The sequence below is a fragment of the Schistocerca serialis genome, chromosome 1, assembly GCF_023864345.2.
Source record: "Schistocerca serialis cubense isolate TAMUIC-IGC-003099 chromosome 1, iqSchSeri2.2, whole genome shotgun sequence".
NCBI classification, from domain to species: Eukaryota; Metazoa; Arthropoda; class Insecta; order Orthoptera; family Acrididae; genus Schistocerca; species Schistocerca serialis.
In genome coordinates, this window is record NC_064638.1 from 1234634576 (window position 1) to 1234652635 (window position 18060).

General features: G+C 36.4%; 1 protein-coding gene and 1 long non-coding RNA gene across 3 annotated transcripts in view; one reads left to right on the forward strand and one right to left on the reverse strand.

Moving 5' to 3' along the window:
• The window catches only part of LOC126419210 (uncharacterized), an 88498-nt gene that overhangs the window by 38669 nt on the left and 31769 nt on the right, over positions 1–18060 (forward strand). The gene's annotated exons all lie outside the window — the stretch shown is intronic.
• LOC126419193 (rhodanese domain-containing protein CG4456-like) overlaps positions 5552–18060 on the reverse strand; it is a 169427-nt gene continuing 156918 nt past the window's right edge. For both annotated transcript variants that reach the window (XM_050086330.1, XM_050086338.1), the window contains exon 4: positions 5552–5721. In XM_050086330.1, coding sequence (XP_049942287.1) covers positions 5664–5721 — 58 coding nt within the window. In that variant the 3' untranslated portion in view covers positions 5552–5663. The remainder of the gene's footprint in view (positions 5722–18060) is intronic.

The window sequence follows — 18060 nt, forward strand, 5'->3', positions numbered from 1 at the left end:
GTGTGTGTGTAAATTTCGGAATTTTTAAGTGAATTTTGTGACGAGAAAAGACATATATTCCGCGTGGTGTATTGAGCAGGTCAGTGGCTGAAAACTGTGACTGCATTTGGTACCGACAGACTTAATATTTGGCGAGCATTATCAATCAAAAACAATCAGTATTTTTGTAGCTATTACGTTTTCGGGAAATGCAACACCATAAACTTGCTAACGTGCGTGAAAGGGATTGTGAGTGACTGTGTTAAGACTAGCACGGGCTTGGCAGTGATACTTGTTCACCTAAGTGTCAGAATATATTAATTGAGGACAAAATTTCCAACCTTTCATTTCATATGAAAACTTTCTCCTGAAACGTAGATTAGTGACTTTAATTGCAGCCTGGTTCACGTCGAAGTACAGTAGGTTTCACTCGGCTTCCCTACTGACGATCTGCTGAGAATATGTTCACAGGTGGGTGTAGGTCCGTCGTAAAGGGACGGAAAGAACCGCGCCGCCACACAGTGGCCGGCACTAACGGCTCAACACCCTACCACTCCACCATTTCTACTCTGTAGTGGTCCTAATCACACCGGGTCCACTACAGATGTTTATGAAGCCAGTTGGGGTTTAAGAAGCCAACTGTAAATTACTTTTTCTAAAATTTCTGAGATTGCTGGCTAAAATGTAACTGGACCAAAATTTGACGGCACTTCTTTACCTTTTTTCTTAAACAAAGGCTTAACTTAAGTGTATTTCAGGTATTCAGGAAATGTTCCACTGATAAATGACTGGTTACACAAACAATTTAACGTATTGCTAAACTCAGAAGCGCACTCCATAATTATCTTTGTTGATATTTTTTCATAACCACTAGAAATGTTTTATTTTAAAGATTTTATGGTGCCCATTCCTTCTGCTGGTGTAGTGAGGGTCATATTCATATTGCTGAAATAATTAGTAATGACTAATTTGAGATATCCTATGGCAGCATCTTCTGAGTCCGACAAGCTCATATTTTCAGTGAAAGTTATAAAATGCTTGTTAAAAACTTTCGCAACAGTGCACACATCTGTTACCAATGTATAATTTATTCTTAACACAATCTGTTCCTCTTCACATCTGCTTTTACCAGTCTCCTCCTTCACTATATTCCTCTTCTGTTTATTTTGTTATCTGATACAATTGACTACTTTTCATAATGCATTTGTTTTGATGTCTATATTACTATCTTCAACATTTTGCAGTATGCCTTTTAATGAGCTATAGCACCAACATCAGGGTTGTTTCAACTGACAGATACAGTGTCCTTTTCCTCTTAATTTTCAAACAAGGTAAGGACATTATTAACAAAAGTCTTGCATTTTACATTCATGCCATGAGCACTGTATACATCACTGTAGTATGTCTTTGAGCAATGATATGGTCTGAGAGGCCATTGGGTACCAGTTTTGTAACAAAAGACCACAAAAATTAATCACTCCAGCATGCAGGCACAGACGAATTGGTAAGCCTTTACAGTTGGTGTAGCGATAGTCACATGCTCAACCATGAGCACACTGCCTCTATGTGAGCACAAGATAGTAGCAATGAGAGAGACATTTATGTTTCAAGTGGACATTGTACAGAAATGTAGGTAAAGATCAGGATGTTGGTGTAAACTCTGCGGCGTGGAGCACGGGCAGAGCAGAGGGAGAGTCTGGCTGGAGTAGTGCACTGGAGCAGGTGTGTTGTGTGATGCTCCCGCGAGTTCCCGCGCTTTCGGAGTTTGGCAGCATGTAATTGCGCTTGACTTGAGGATGTGACAAAGTGGCAAAAAGAGGCAATCATGTTTGGCCCTTGTAACGCCGGAAATGCATATCCTCCTATTTCCATCTATTGTACTATAATTTTTTTCCTTATTTTGTTACCTGAATATATGACATTGCTGTGCCTTTATATATTGTAATTGTTTTACTATTTGTATATATATTTATGCATCTATGTCGATGTATAATTGGTTTGTTTTGTAAATATTATTTGTATTTTACGCTGGGTCTTGCCTAGGGAAAACTATGCTGTCGAACAAATACATCGATAGGTCGTGTGGAGAACCAAAGTGTTTAGGATCTTTGGTAGTGTAAACTCTGCGGCGTGGAGCACGGGCAGAGCAGAGGGCGAGTCTGGCTGGAGTAGTGCACTGGAGCAGGTGTGTTGTGTGACGCTCCCGCGAGTTCCCGCGCTTTCGGAGTTTGGCAGCATGTAATTGCGCTTGACTTGCTATGATAGTTTCTGATACGGTGTCGCGGACAGGAAGCATTAGCTGGCGCACATCAAGAGCCCATTTCGCCTGGTGACCGTGTCGAGAAGGAGGCGCGCCAACATCCAGCTTCTGCAACAGCAACGGCCAACAATGAGTGACTGTCGCCACCTCCTCAATCGACGGCTTCAAACCTTCAAACAACCAACAACGAAGACTGGAAGCACGTAAAGTTTTACAACTCTATGGCAGACCTCAGCTTTTCAAACTGTTCCTTTTTCGTAATTATAATTACAGCAACTTAGCATGAACATTTGTTGCTCATTGTCCCAATTGCATTACCAAACAGGGTCCCTTCCCTTTCCGAAATGAACCCGAGTGTCGTAGAAATTCAAACGCCAGCATTAAAGTAATATCATTCCATTTCACTGGTTTAATTTCAAAGTTCAGTTAAAGTATTCATAGCTGGCTACAATATTTAGATTACACAAGCACAAATTAAGAGTGCGAGTTTTGTTACCATATTTTAGCTTACCTGTGACTGCTGCTCAGCTTGGTACGTACTAAATTTAACTATTGTTAATTGTTCAGAATCATTTAATTCAAGTTCAAAGTTATATCTCTTATTTCTAAATTGCGTAGATTCAAGTAGCTTTTGAAATGATTGTTGAGGTAGCCCAAGACTAACCTAATTTTACTGAATTTCGATGTGCTTCAGAAACAAAGCTCACTATTAATTTCAGTCACTAAATTAACTTTCAGTTTTCCAGTTTTATTAATTCTTTTGCTAAATTAAGTCAGAGTGTAGTGAAATTTATTACTTCTGACAAACTTTCAGTTTTCACACAACACGTGTCAACCTTCACTTGCCACGCTTTTAGTGCAAATTATATGTGCAATAACCTTTCTTTTTCAGTCCATAGGACTGGCGACCGTAATTTCCCCCAAATCTCAAATATCTATTACCGCTAGTTAATTGTTAGCGTAACGGCCACACATTTACTTTCTTTATTAACTTTACCCTTTCTCAAGATTAATTTCCACCAGTTTCATTTGCATTTTTCCTTTCATTTAGATCTAACCCTTTCCTCTCTCTTTACCGACAGATTAACTTCGGTGACTATTGCTTTTCCCAAATTTCCATTAGGTGCACGCAGTTTAATTTTTCACTGTCATTAAGGTCAGTAAGTGAGGGGGAGGTTACACCCTACTGATTGATGGCCATATGAATATGGAAGTGGTGTAACACACCTGGCCACAAAATACACTATCAGAATTGTGGTCAGAAAAAGATCCCGATTGAGAGGGACCGGAGACACATTTCACAGCTTGTTAATCAAAATTGCTTCCAAACCTGACAGAAATTACTGCAGGCATTGAATGAAGGTCCATCCCAATCTATCAGGGAGAGACCATTGGGATAGCAACTGCATGCAATGAGCATTTAATGTCAGTCCCTGCACAAGATATTATTGCTCACACAAGTGCACAAAGGTGACAACAGCAATGTTTATTAGGCTGGAAGAATAAGTGATTGGTTTTCTGAACACTCCTGTAACCTATTACATCTTGAGTAGCCTGAAAAATCACTTGATTTAAATCCCACAGAAAATATGTAGGACATGTTGTAACAGTGAGTAAAACACTGACATCAACACCCCCACAATGTAATGGAATTTCACAATCAAAACCTCAGAAAATGGCTTAACCTGGATCCAACGTACCTACACAACCTTGTGCACTCACTTCCTAACTGAGTGCAGGTGGTTATCAACTCTAGGGGAGGAATTACATTGTCTAACAGAATGCTTGTAATGATTTCTTAGGGGTAAGTTAGTTGTTGTCTGGTGAGCTTAATTTTTTTTTTCATTAGATATTTCTATAAAGATATAATCAGTGGCCATTTTTGAGTAATTAGCCATACTAGTTGGGAGGATTACAGTAGAAATTAAATTGACTGTTAGTGTTACTGACTGTAATATATTCTTACTGGAAGAGTTTTTAAGAAAAACCTACATTAAAATGACCAGTAACCCCTATTTCTTTGGTGGGTGATTTTTTTCATATTAAATAGGACACTAATGTTTTAGGGTTATTTACAAATGGATTAAAATTACCTGCAGGTGCTTGATATATACTTACTGCTAGGAAGGATTTATTGTGAAATTCTACTTTTATTGCACAATTACGTATGTTTCTCTGGGAAAAATTCATGAATGTCTATGTTATTCAGTTTATGACAATTCCTGATGAATATAATTACTTCTCCTTTCTCCATTTCTGCTCTACAGAAGTGTGATTCTAACCTAAATCTTATAAAACTTAGCACATTTATGCCAGTGGTCACAAGATGTTAAAAGAGGCAGATTATTTCAATTCAGTCTGCCTGCTTAGCTGAGTGGTAACGTGCTTGCCTCCCATGCAATGAGCCTGGGTTCGATTCCCAGCCAGGTTGGAGATTTTCTCCACTTGTGGACTGGTTGTTGTTGTATCATCATTTCATCCTCATCACTGGCACACAAATTGCCCTATGTGGCGTCAACTGAAATAAGACTTGCACTTGGCGGCCGAACTTCCCCAAATGGGGCCTCCCAGCCAAAAATGCCACACGATCATTTCATTTCATGTGGACTTAGTTTGATGAATAAATCATCATTGAAAGTGGGACGTTTATTAATTTTACTTCTTAGTCTTTGACTATTTTGATGCAATGCGTGGAAATAAAATTTCTGCTCATTATTGAAAAATTTTTAATGAACGATTTGTGATGATGCAATATGTCAGAATTAAGCTGTTTGGTTTCTTTGTCAAACTGAACTTTTCTTTCAAACCTAACCCCTCAAAAACTTCACTTCATGCTGTCCTTCGTATCCTAAAAAAGGTGGTGCTCTGACACCTGTAATCACTGGTATTTTACCACTCATGATGGTGGCTCCTGCCCTTAAATTTTCTGCTATGAGGCCAGACAGTTCATTTATAATACAAGTCTGGCTGACAATGAATTTGAGGAAAGGCCATATTATATTGTTCAAGTAATTTTCAGTGTAGAGAAATTAAAATGACTGTTGGACACAGTTTGCATAGATCCACTACTGTACTTTCTCTATTTTGTATCTACTGTTTTATTTGTAATGATTGATTAAAATTGTATCTTCTTGATAACTTCTGTACTACAGATGAATTTCGTGATAAAACTGAGTATCAGTCAGAAGCAAAGAAGCTCCAGCCCCCCCCCCCCCCTTCCCCACACCCCCACAAAACATACATAGACACAGGTAAATAACTAAACTATAGGCATACAAAATGCTACAAATGAAAGACATACATATTGTTATTATATATTTGTATATTAGTATGCGTGGCAAATTTTCCAGTAGATAATGTTATTTGAAAAATGGCTGTTAATAAACTTCTTTGCTGCAGTCATTTAAAATCCAGCATGCTTCAATCACGTATCTGTAATCTGCTTCGCCAAATCACTGAAGTTTCCATCAAACATGCGGGCACTAGAAGAATTAGAACCACAGATGTGAAATTACAGAAGATATTCTGCAGTTTGTTATAATTAGCTTAGATCAATAACTTTACAATACTGAATATTGCTGAAAGTCAAATTGAAGAAAATTTTACCTTTCAGAGCAACAGAGTGAAAAGTCAGTTACAACAATATATTTGCAGGTTGAGGTAACTTATTGTAAGTGGTTTTAATATATAGTTATTTGCCTATGTCAGTTGATACAGATCCACAGTGACATCAAACTGCTTAAGACTCAAATATTATATTATTTGTAAATCTACACAGAAATAGAATGCTCTTACTTACCTTCATTAGGTGAAAGCCCATGTACTGCCAATAGACACATTTAACACTGGAAAAAGCTATACTTCGTTTTCAGAATTGTTTGTTAATCATGGAGGTAAAAGGGATACGTTGCGGAATATTGGAAAGGAGGGGCAGCTCACTCAGGCCCCATATTGAGAGAGACCCACCTGTTCTGATGGTGAGAGGCAAGGAAAAGAAAATGAAAGAAGAGTAGGGTATAACATCCCATCAACATCGAGGTCTTCAGAAAGAAGCACAAACTCGGATTGTTTCAAGGATGGGGAAGGAAGTCAGCCATGCCCTTTCAAAGGAAGCATCCTGGAATTTGCCATGAGTGAGTTAGAGAAATCTTGGGAAACCTGAATCAGGATAGCCAGAGAGGGAAAGAGGAATATAGTTAAATTTATTAGCTTACCAATATAACTATAAAAATGATTAAGATTTTGCACTTAATGCAATAATTGATTATATCCGACAAAATTTACAGAATTTCACTTCAAAGATATCATTTATTCACGCCAAAAACATTAGTCAAAGTACGCTGTTCTAAAAGATAATTACACAAAAAAGTACTGTGAGTGATTTTTTTTATTCCCAAAACACAGCCTTTTGCTGACAAGTTAAGATCTTTTCATTTGCCCCAGAATAATTTCACTGGATATATCTTTTGATGACAATGGGATCACCCATGACAAAAAATTATTACATAACTGGATCCATATGTTGTTGTTGTCTTCAGTCCTGAGACTGGTTTGATGCAGCTCTCCATGCTACTCTATCCTGTGCAAGCTTCATCTCCCAGTACTTACTGCAATCTACATCCTTCTGAATCTGCTTAGTGTATTCATCTCTTGGTCTCCCTCTACGATTTTTACCCTCCACGCTGCCCTCCAATGCTAAATTTGTGTTCCTGAACTACAGTGTTTAACATCTCTTGTATTGTAAATTGGAAATGTATGCCCAAATTTGTTTTTGTAATACCGAATATTTTTATTGTAAACATATATTTTGCAATATTTATTTCTCTGTAACACTTATTATTTTGTAATCTTTCTCTCTCTCTAAAATGTATTTTTGTAGTGGGACCTAAGTTACTGTTTACTGTTTTTCGTTTTGTAATCTCTATCTATTTCTAAAATGTATTTTTTTTTTTTTTGCAGTGGGACCTAAGTTACTGTGTACTGTTTTTGTTTTGTTTTATGTATTACCATAAATTCTGGCCAAAAGCTTGTAAAATTGACACGTTCCATATCCTGTGATACTGTCACAACATGGATCACCGGAACAAGAGATAAATAAATAAATAAAACCTCAGAACATGTCCTACCAACCAGTCTCTTCTTCTTGTCAAGTTGTGCCACAAACTCCTCTTCTCCCCAATTCTATTCAATACCTCCTCATTAGTTATGTGACCTACCCATCTAATCTTCAGCATTCGTCTGTAGCACCACATTTCGAAAGCTTCTATTCTCTTCTTGTCCAAACTATTTATCGTCCATGTTTCACTTCCATACATGGCTACACTACATACAAATACTTTCAGAAACGACCTCTATACTCGATGTTAACAAATTTCTCTTCTTCAGAAACGCTTTCCTTGCCATTGCCAGTCTACATTTTATATCCTCTCTACTTCGACCATCATCAGTTATTTTGATCCCCAAATAGCAAAATTCCTTTACTACTGTAAGTGTCTCATTTCCTAATCTAATTCCCTCAGCATCACCCGACTTAATTCAACTACATTCCATTATCCTTGTTTTGCTTTTGTTGATGTTCATCTTATATCCCCCTTTCAAGACACTGTCCATTCCGTTCAACTGCTCTTCCAAGTCCTTTGCTGTCTCTGATAGAATTACAATGTCATCGGCGAACCTCAAAGTTTTTATTTCTTCTCCATGGATACCTACTCCGAATTTTTCTTTTGTTTCCTTTACTGCTTGCTCAATATACAGATTGAATAACATCGGGGAGAGGCTACAACCCTGTCTCACTCCCCTTGCAACCACTGCATCCCTTTCATGCCCCTCGACTCTTATAACTGCCATCTGGTTTCTGTACAAATTGTAAATAGCGTTTCGCTCCCTGTATTTTACCCCTGCCACCTTCAGAATTTGAAAGAGAGTATTCCAGTCAACATTGTCAAAAGTTTTCTCTAAGTCTACAAATGCTAGAAATGTAGGTTTGCCTCTCCTTAATCTTTCTTCTAAGATAAGTCGTAGGGTCAGTATTGCCTCACGTGTTCCAACATTGCTGCGGAATCCAAACTGATCTTCGCTGAGGCCAGCTTCTACCAGTTTTTCCATTTGTCTGTAAAGAATTAGTGTAAGTATTTTGCAGCTGTGACTTATTAAACTGATAGATCGGTAATTTTCACATCTGTAAACACCTGCTTTCTTTGGGATTGGAATTATTATATTCTTCTTGAAGTCTGAGGGTATTTCGCCTGTCTCATACATCTTGCTCACCAGATGGTAGAGTTTTGTCAGGACTGGCTCTCCCAAGGCCGTCAGTAGTTCTAATGGAATGTTGTCTACTCCCGGGGCCTTGTTTCGACTCAGGTCTTTCAGTGCTCTGTCAAACTCTTCACACAGTATCGTATCTCCCATTTCATCTTCATGTACATCCTCTTCCTTTTCCATACTATTGTCCTCAAGAACATAGCCCCTGTATAGACCCTCTATATATTCCTTCCACCTTTCTGCTTTCCCTTCTATGCTTAGAACTGGGTTTCCATCTGAGCTCTTGATATTCATACAAGTGGCTCTCCTTTCTCAAAAGGTCTCTTTAATTTTCCTGTAGGCAGTATCTATCTTACCCCTAGTGAGATAAGCCTCTACATCCTTACATTTGTCCTCTATCCATCCCTGCTTAGCCATTTTGCACTTCCCGTCGATCTTATTTTTGAGACGTTTGTATTCCCTTTTGCCTGCTTCATTTACTGCATTTTTATATTTTCTCCTTTCATCAATTAAATTCAATATTTCTTCTGTTACCCAAGGATTTCTACTAGCCCTCGTCTTTTTTCCTACTTGATCCTCTGCTGCCTTCGCTACTTCATCCCTCAAAGCTACCCATTCTTCTTTTACTGTATTTCTTTCCCCCATTTGTGACAATTGTTCCCTTATGCTCTCCCTGAAACTCTGTGCAACCTCTGGTTTCATCAGTTTGTCTAGATCCCATCTCCTTAAATGCCCACCTTTTTGCAGTTTCTTCAGTTTTAATCTACAGCTCATAACCAATAGATTGTGGTCAGAGTCCACATCTGCCCCTGGAAATGTCTTACAATTTAAAGACTGGTTCCTAAATCTCTGTCTTACCATTATATAATCTATCTGATACCTTCTAGTATCTCCAGGCTTCTTCCATGTATACAACCTTCTTTTATGATTCTTGAACCAAGTGCTAGCTATGATTAATTTATGCTCTGTGCAAAATTCTACCAGACAGCTTCCTCTTTCATTTCTCTCCCCCAATCCATATTCACCCACTATGTTTCCTTCTCTCCCTTTTCCTACTGTCGAATTCCAGTCACCCATGACTATTAAATTTTTGTCTCCCTTCACTACCTGAACAATTTCTTATATCTCATCATACATTTCATAAATTTCTTCATCATCTGCAGAGCTAGTTCGCATATAAACTTGTACTACTGTAGTAGGCATGGGCTTCGTGTCTATCTTGGCCACAATAATGTGTTCACTATGCTGTTGGTAGTAGGTTACCCACACTCCTATTTTTTTAATTCATTATTAAACCTACTGCTGCATTACCCCTACTGCTGCTGCCCCTCTCCAGGAACCACACGTTTGTCTGGCCTCTCAAAAGATACCCCTCCGTTGTGGTTGCACCTACGGTACGGCTATCTGTATCGCTGAGGCACGCAAGCCTCCCCACCAACGGCAAGGTCCATGGTTCATCGTGGGGGGTGGGAGTGAGAACATATCTATAAAGAAGTTTGGGAAAGAAATCAGGGACCCTAAAGAGGTCAGTAATACTTTAAATCAAAGTTATATTGAGGTAGATGACAAATTAATAAATCAAAACTTTCCTGATACAAAATGCATACAAAGTTCTTCTCATGAGACAAAAAGTTTGTTCCTTCTCCCAACAAATGAACCTAAATTAATAAAAATAATACACTAATTAACACCAAAAAATACTGAGCGACTAGGCAGTATATCTACCAGACTAATTAAATGCTGCCTACAGAGTGTGGTAAAGCCTCTGACTTTTTCCTCATAAACTTAGCCATGGAAGATGGAATTTTCCCGACATATTTTAAAAAGAGTAAAGTGATCCCTATTTTCAAAGAAGGCTACAAGGAAGATCCAGGAAGTTACTGACCAATAACTATTGCAAATGTCTTATCTAAAATAAAGGAATGTATAAGTAAAGGCAGAACAGTAAAATTTTTAGAAAAATGCAATACTTTGAATGATGCCCATCATGGGCTAGGAAGGATAGATCCAACAATACAGCAATAGCTAGTAGTAGTAGTAGTAGTAGTAGCTGAATTTATAGCATGTGTAACTAAGGCATTAGACAAACAAAAGAAAGTTTTTGGTATGTTTCTCGACCTTTCAAAAGCTTCTGATTGTATATTCCACAACATACCATTAAAAAAGCCTGAGTATTATGGTATAAGGGGGTAAGCAGACAATATCATAAAATCATTCATGGCAAATAGAGAACAGAGTGTAGAAATGTGAACAGTACTATTACAAATGTCTACTCAGATTTTGAATTTGTTAAATGTGCAGTGCCTCAAGGATCAGTTCTGGGCCCACTACTTTTTATTTTTTGTGTAAAGGATATGCCAAATATAGGAGGTTTAAATGCTCTCATGTACACAGATGACACATCATTTGTTATAAGAAGTATTTCAGCAGATGACTCACAATACCAACATTCTCTAAATATAGAAAATGGAAACAATTATTTCAGAGGAAATTTTTTTCTATAAACATAAATGAAACATACGCAAATATAATGCCTACCTTGAACAATATTACTGTTATGCTTAGAGATCTGGCTCTAAAAGAGACAGAAACTTATAAATCCCTGGGCATGACAGTGGATATGTACTTGATGTGGAAGAATCAAAAAAATATTTGTCATAAAGTGAGTTCAGAAAAGTGACAAGTACAATAAACACACAAACACTTCCAACAATTTACTAGGGCTAGTTTATTCACCAACTTAATATGATATCTTGGTCTGGGGAAATTCTGCAAATGTGCACATACAGAGTACTGAAGGTACAAAAGAAGACTGTGTAAGATACATGACAAAATTATCTTCAAGAGATTCCTGCAGAAATACATTCAGGGAACTAAACATATTAACAGTAGTGTCACTGTACACACATGAATCAATTATTTATGTAGAAAATAACTATGCTGCATTGTTAAACAGGATATCAATAACCACAACACAAGAAATAAAAATGATCATCATATTGAAGGAACTCGTTCAAATTAACTGACAAAGAGCCTGTAAAAGCAGGATGCTTCTGTACAATGGTTTGCCAAACTATGTAAAGGTTATAGAAAATGTCTGCTTTCAAAAATAAACTAAAATGTCACTTGATTAACATTTGTCATACAGTGTTAAAGAATACTTTGAAGCAAAAAATTAATGTAATGTTTCACATGTAACTAAGCAAATATGTAAAAAAAACTTTTAGAAAGCACAAAATGATTTTAATAATTGGTAATTATGTTTTTATATTAACATTTTTAGAGGCTTGTATTTAAAGGCTGTTTTTGAAGAAATCAGACATTTTACTGATATATGCATATAATTCTAAATTTTTGAAACTTGTAAACTTTTTAAACTTCATATAAACTTGTCTAGTGTCATTGTACAGAATGGTCCAACAACATAAACAAATAAAAGTAAGCTCATTACAATACTACTTCATAATATTTCTTAAAGTTGAGTTATCCCAGTATATTAATGAATGAAATTAATATATTTTAACTTATTGTCTTATATCTCCCCAAGATTTGCAATGATTTGATATGCAAATGTTGCTGAATCAAGTTATTTTTTCCAATTTAAATCATACTGAACAATTGTGAAGTTTTCACCCTAATTATTATTTTTCCTCCATGTGTTACACTTATCAGTGGTACAGAACCTGTGGATGTGTAGAACTGAATATGCTGTGTCTTTCTTAGATTGAGAGTGAGAACACTTGCAGAATTGAGAATGAGACAATTTGCAGAAAACCACACAATAATACTTATAAGAACATTAGTGACTATTTCTTCTGTTGCTGTATGTATGTTTGGACTGATTACAATACCAATGCAAAAAATAACTAATTCTGCTTTTTTTAAAAAAAAAAAAAAACGAAAGGTACTTTGCATGGGTGAGAAACAATAGTGGACCTATGACTGAGCCTTGTGGAACCCTGTAAATGGTTTTTTTCCCCATTGAGAATAATACCTCCTGCTTACAGTGATTGAATTATTTAGTACAACTTTCTGCATTCTTGTTGTTAGATACAACATTATTCATTGGCTGGTTAACCATCAATTCTATAAAAACCCAGTTTACTTAGAAGAATATTACACATACACACACACACACACACACACACACACACACACACACACACACACACACACACACACACACTCTTTAGTGAGTAAACAATGCCATTCTCAGTTAGGTTGCACTTTTGGAATCCAAACTGTGGAAAATCCAGGAGACCACGAGTTGCAGACAGGCACAACAAAAAGACTACTAAAAATGTAAGCTTTCAGACAGACGTTTTTCTTCTGAAATAGGCAGCAGACACCCACACATTCATGCAAACCTAGCTCATACACAAATTACCACTCTCTGGCTTCCAAACTAGAAAACACACACATAATCACTGTCTCCGGATGCTGGAGCCTGACTGCAACTGCAACTGCCATGAGCAGCAATCTGCTGGAGTAGGTGATGGGGGGGTAAGGAGGAGGCATGGTGTGAGGAGAAGGAGGGTTAGCAGGGTAGGGGTGGGGGAGGTGCTGTACAGCCTGTGGGACCATGCAGGGACATGGTAGGAACAGCATTGTGAGGCTGTGTTGGAGTGGAGGGGTATAGAGCTGGAGGGTAATAATAATAATAATAAAATAGCATAGTCAAGGGAAAACACACTAAACAAGAAGATTACATATTGGATAACCACAGCGACTGCATAGAAGCGATGGAAAAAACAGATGCCTATAAGTATCTAGGATACAGACAAAAAATAGGAATAGATAATACAAATATTAAAGAAGAACTAAAAGAAAAATATAGACAAAGACTAACAAAAATACTGAAAACAGAACTGACAGCAAGAAACAAGACAAAAGCTATAAATATCTATGCTATACCAATATTGACCTACTCATTTGGAGTAGTGAAATGGAGTAACACAGACCTAGAAGCACTCAATACACTTACACGATCACAATGCAACAAATATTGAATACATCACATACATTCAGCAACTGAAAGATTCACATTAAGCAGAAAGGAAGGAGGAAGGGGATTCATCGACATAAAAAACCTACATTATGGACAGGTAGACAATTTAAGAAAAGTCTTTATAGAACGAGCAGAAACTAGCAAAATACACAAAGCAATCACTCATATAAATACATCTGCTACACCACTGCAATTTCATAACCACTTCTACAACCCTTTAGATCACATAACATCAACAGATACGAAGAAAGTAAATTGGAAAAAGAAAACACTACATGGCAAGCACCCGTATCATCTAACACAGCCACACATCGATCAGGACGCATCCAACACATGGCTAAGAAAAGGCAATATATACAGTGAGACGGAAGGATTCATGATTGCAATACAGGATCAAACAATAAACACCAGATATTACAGCAAGCATATTATTAAAGATCCCAATACCACAACACATAAATGCAGACTTTGCAAACAACAAATAGAAACAGTAGATCACATCACAAGCGGATGTACAATACTAGCAAATACAGAATACCCCAAAAGACATGACAATGTAGCAAAAATAACACATCAACAGCTTGCCTTACAATATAAACTTAGAAAACAACATGTTCCCACATACAAGTATGCACCACAAAATGTACTGGAGAACAATGAACACAAATTATACTGGAACAGAACCATTATAACAGATAAAACAACACCACATAACAAACCTGACATCATACTCATCAATAAAAAGAAGAAATTAACACAACTAATCGAAATATCCATACCCAATACAACATACAAAAGAAAACAGGAGAAAAATTTGAAAAATACATCCAACTATCAACTACAGGAGTCATACCACACAATATCCACCAGTACATCAATGCAATACAGCTACATCCAAACTTATATATACAACTACAGAAATCTGTAATTATTGACACTTGTTCAATTACCCAAAAGTTCCTAAATGCAATGTAACATATACCGTACAGTTAAAAGGAAGTCACGCTTGATCAAGGTCCACGTCACCTTCCATTTTTAACCAGACATAACGTCTGAGACAAGAAAGAAATAATAATAATATTTATTCAACATTGAATAATCAAATACAGTTTCAGGACATCATACAGATTATTCTTCTGAATACGTCAGTTTATAAATTCCAAACTAAATATTTGTTTGTATTAATAAATTTTACATTTTGATGGATTTTATATTTGGTAGTATACGATCACAATATTACAAATATTGTTTTTATCAACATTATATTAGTTGCAGGTTACTTAAAACTATGAACTTGACATACTTATGAAGCACTTTTCATACAGATATAATACTTGTCTAGGGAATAAAAAGGGTTTTCAATTAGAATTCTTTTTAGCTGATCTTTTAATTAGTTAGTAGCAAGGGTTGTGAGACTTTCTGGTAGGGCATTGGCTAGCTTCAGCCCAGCATGAAGTGCATTTATTTCATATAAAGCTGTTCTGTGGCAATTTACATGGTATCTGAACTTTTGCCGTACTGGTACAGGTCACAGTTGAAATTTGGATTTATTGTTTTCACAAGCAATATAACTTTCAATATGTATACACCTATAATGGTAAGCACACCTAATTTTGGGAACAGATTCCGACATAATTCTCGAAGTTTGGCCCCACAAATAATTCTGATAACTTTTTTCTGTAGTATTAATAATGTACTTAGGTTGGCTTGAGTTGTTGCACCCCATATTTCTACAGCATAGTTTAAGTTTGATGAGAATAGGGCATGATAAGCAGTTTTTAGTACACACATGTCCTTACTATGTTTGCTAATCATATTTATAGCAAACACATTCTTTGACAGCTTACATGCTAAGGAATCAATATGCATGTCCCATTTGAGGCTCTCCTGGATTGTAATTCCCAAGAACTTTGTTGATTTTTCCTTTTTTACAATGTCATTTCCTATGAATAATTTCATGTGAAATTCTATTTGTTTCCTTGTGTTAAATTCTATCATTGCAGTCTTTGAAGCACTTACATTTAGATGGCTTACATTAAAATACTTGACTATTTCATTAGTTACACTGTTGCACAGTACCTCCAGACTCTCACAGTCTTTGTGTTTACACACTATTGATGTGTCATCTGCATACCATATTTTTGTACAGTTAGGAGAACAATACTGTATATCATTAACATAAATCAAGAAAAGAAGGGGATCCCAAGACAGAACCTTGAGGCACTCCATATTTCATATAAGTAATTTTAGATTTTTAAGACCCACTATTTGTTTCAAACAAGACAAATTGTTTTCTATTGCTCTTATATGATTTTATTAGCTCATAGCCAATTCCTCTGATACCCAGGTTCCACAGCTTGTCAAGTAATATGGTGATGTTGACACAATCAAAAGCTTTTTCTAGATCATGGAACACTCCAGTTATATACTCCTTGTTCTCTATGGCTGTTATTATTTTGATTATTAATTGTGCTGCTGCTACTGATGTTGACTTGTTTTTCATAAAGCCATTCTGATTTTCAAATATTAAATTGTGTTGACTCAGGAATGTCATTAGTCTAGTATAAATAACTTTCTCAACTACCTTAGAAAATGCAGGTAAGATTGAGATGGGGCGGTAGTTTTCAATTTTAGATTTATCACCTTTCTTGTAAACCGGGGTTACTTGTGCTATCTTTACAGTATCTGGGAAACAACCTGATGCAATTACATCATTTACTGCTGTGGCCATGGCATCAGATATGTTGTCTATGCATCTTTTCAGAGTACTGATAGACAATCTATCGTAGCCTGCTGATTTTGTATTTTTTTAATGACATTACTATGTTTTTGACTTCCTTGTTAGTGGTTGGGGCCAAGTATATGCTTTGTTTGATTGGAATGCCCCTATATCTATGCTGAAGATTCTTAAAATGGCGACTGACAGATTTTCCAACAGAAGAAAAGTACTCATTAAAAACATTTGCAATCTGACATTGACATTTCATGATATGTCCTTTATGGTTTATAGTAAAATCACTTGTTGCTCTGTCCTTACAATCCCTAAAGCTATTTATTACTTTCCAAACAGCTAAACCAGTGTTAATAGAGTTTCTTAACATCGTGGCTACATAATTACTTTTAGTTTCTAGCAGAAGATCTTTATAGTAATCCTGATAGTTCTTAAATTATACCTTTAGTCTATTATTATTGTTATTATTTATCATTGCACATTGGAAAAGTCTAAGTTTCTCTCTTGCTGTTTTTACTTCATGATTTATCCAGTTATTTTTTTTTTTTTGTATCTTTTTGCAGTCATTTACTGTAAATGTCATTTCTGGACATGAGACATTGAAGCAATAATAAAAATCTGATGAAAAATTACTGAAAGTAATGCTGTTTTTTTCACCCCATTGTAAGCTTTTCAGCAAACTGTTGAAATCTTTAACATTGTCGTCATTGGAGATTCTTTCTGTCACATATTGTTTCTCTTTTCTATTGACATGAAGATTTTCAGCTTCTATCAATACCTGTACTGCGTGGTGGTCAGAAATGGCAAGCTTCAGAACTGATGCACTGCATGTAAAGTGGGACATGTTAGTTATAATGTTGTCAATGCATGACTTTACACAATTGACCTCTCTAGTGGGGTCGTTTATCAGAAATGTTAAGTTAAACTGAGTTTAGTATTAGCATTAGTTTTTTTAGATACAGTCATTGGACAGCAAGTCAATGTTTATATCTCCAGTTAGTATTATGTTAACCCAGCCATTTTTATTACAGTGTTTACTGTCAATGTCAACAAGCAGGTCATTAGGAACATCAAAGAAACTATCTAGGCTACCAGATGGAGGTTCATATAGGCCTATAATAATTAAGTTCTCTTTCCCCCACTTATAATTAATTGCTGCTAGTTCTATTACACCCTCAATGCTGAAAGCACTTACATCTATTACACTATAATTCCTACCACTGGCTGCAAAGATAGTACCCTACCACCACGTTTCTCTTTTCTACTGAAGGCAGAGCAAAAGATCATGGAAAGTGGCTTGCATACACTAATTAGCTCATCTGTGTACCAGTGTTCACTTATAACTACATCAGGGTTATCAATTGCTGCAATGGTATCCAACTCGTTGTGCTTATTGCCAAGACTTTGAAAGTTCTGCTGAATTAATTTGAAAGTGAGTTTGGATTGTTGAGCACTTGATCGACATGTCACCCTACCAGAAGGGGAGAGAATGGGAAAGACTAGTAGGAGCTGTAACCTACTCAATTTACCCACAAAAATGTCCTTGGTAGCCAGTGCTTCCTCTGAAAACTGGCTGAAAAGTAGACTATTGTCAATAATGTATTCCCCACCGAAACTTGAAGTTCAAACACTGTTATTGCACTTTGATGTTGTCAGAACTCTTGTTTATGGGCAGTTTGGGTTTTCTGTAATTCAGTTTTGTACAGACAAGTGTATACCCACATACTGCAGTCAATTGGTGTTCTACAGTATAGCTCAAGAGCAGTAACCTAACTTCAACATAATAATCACAACTGCTGAAGTGTGGCAAATAATCAATCA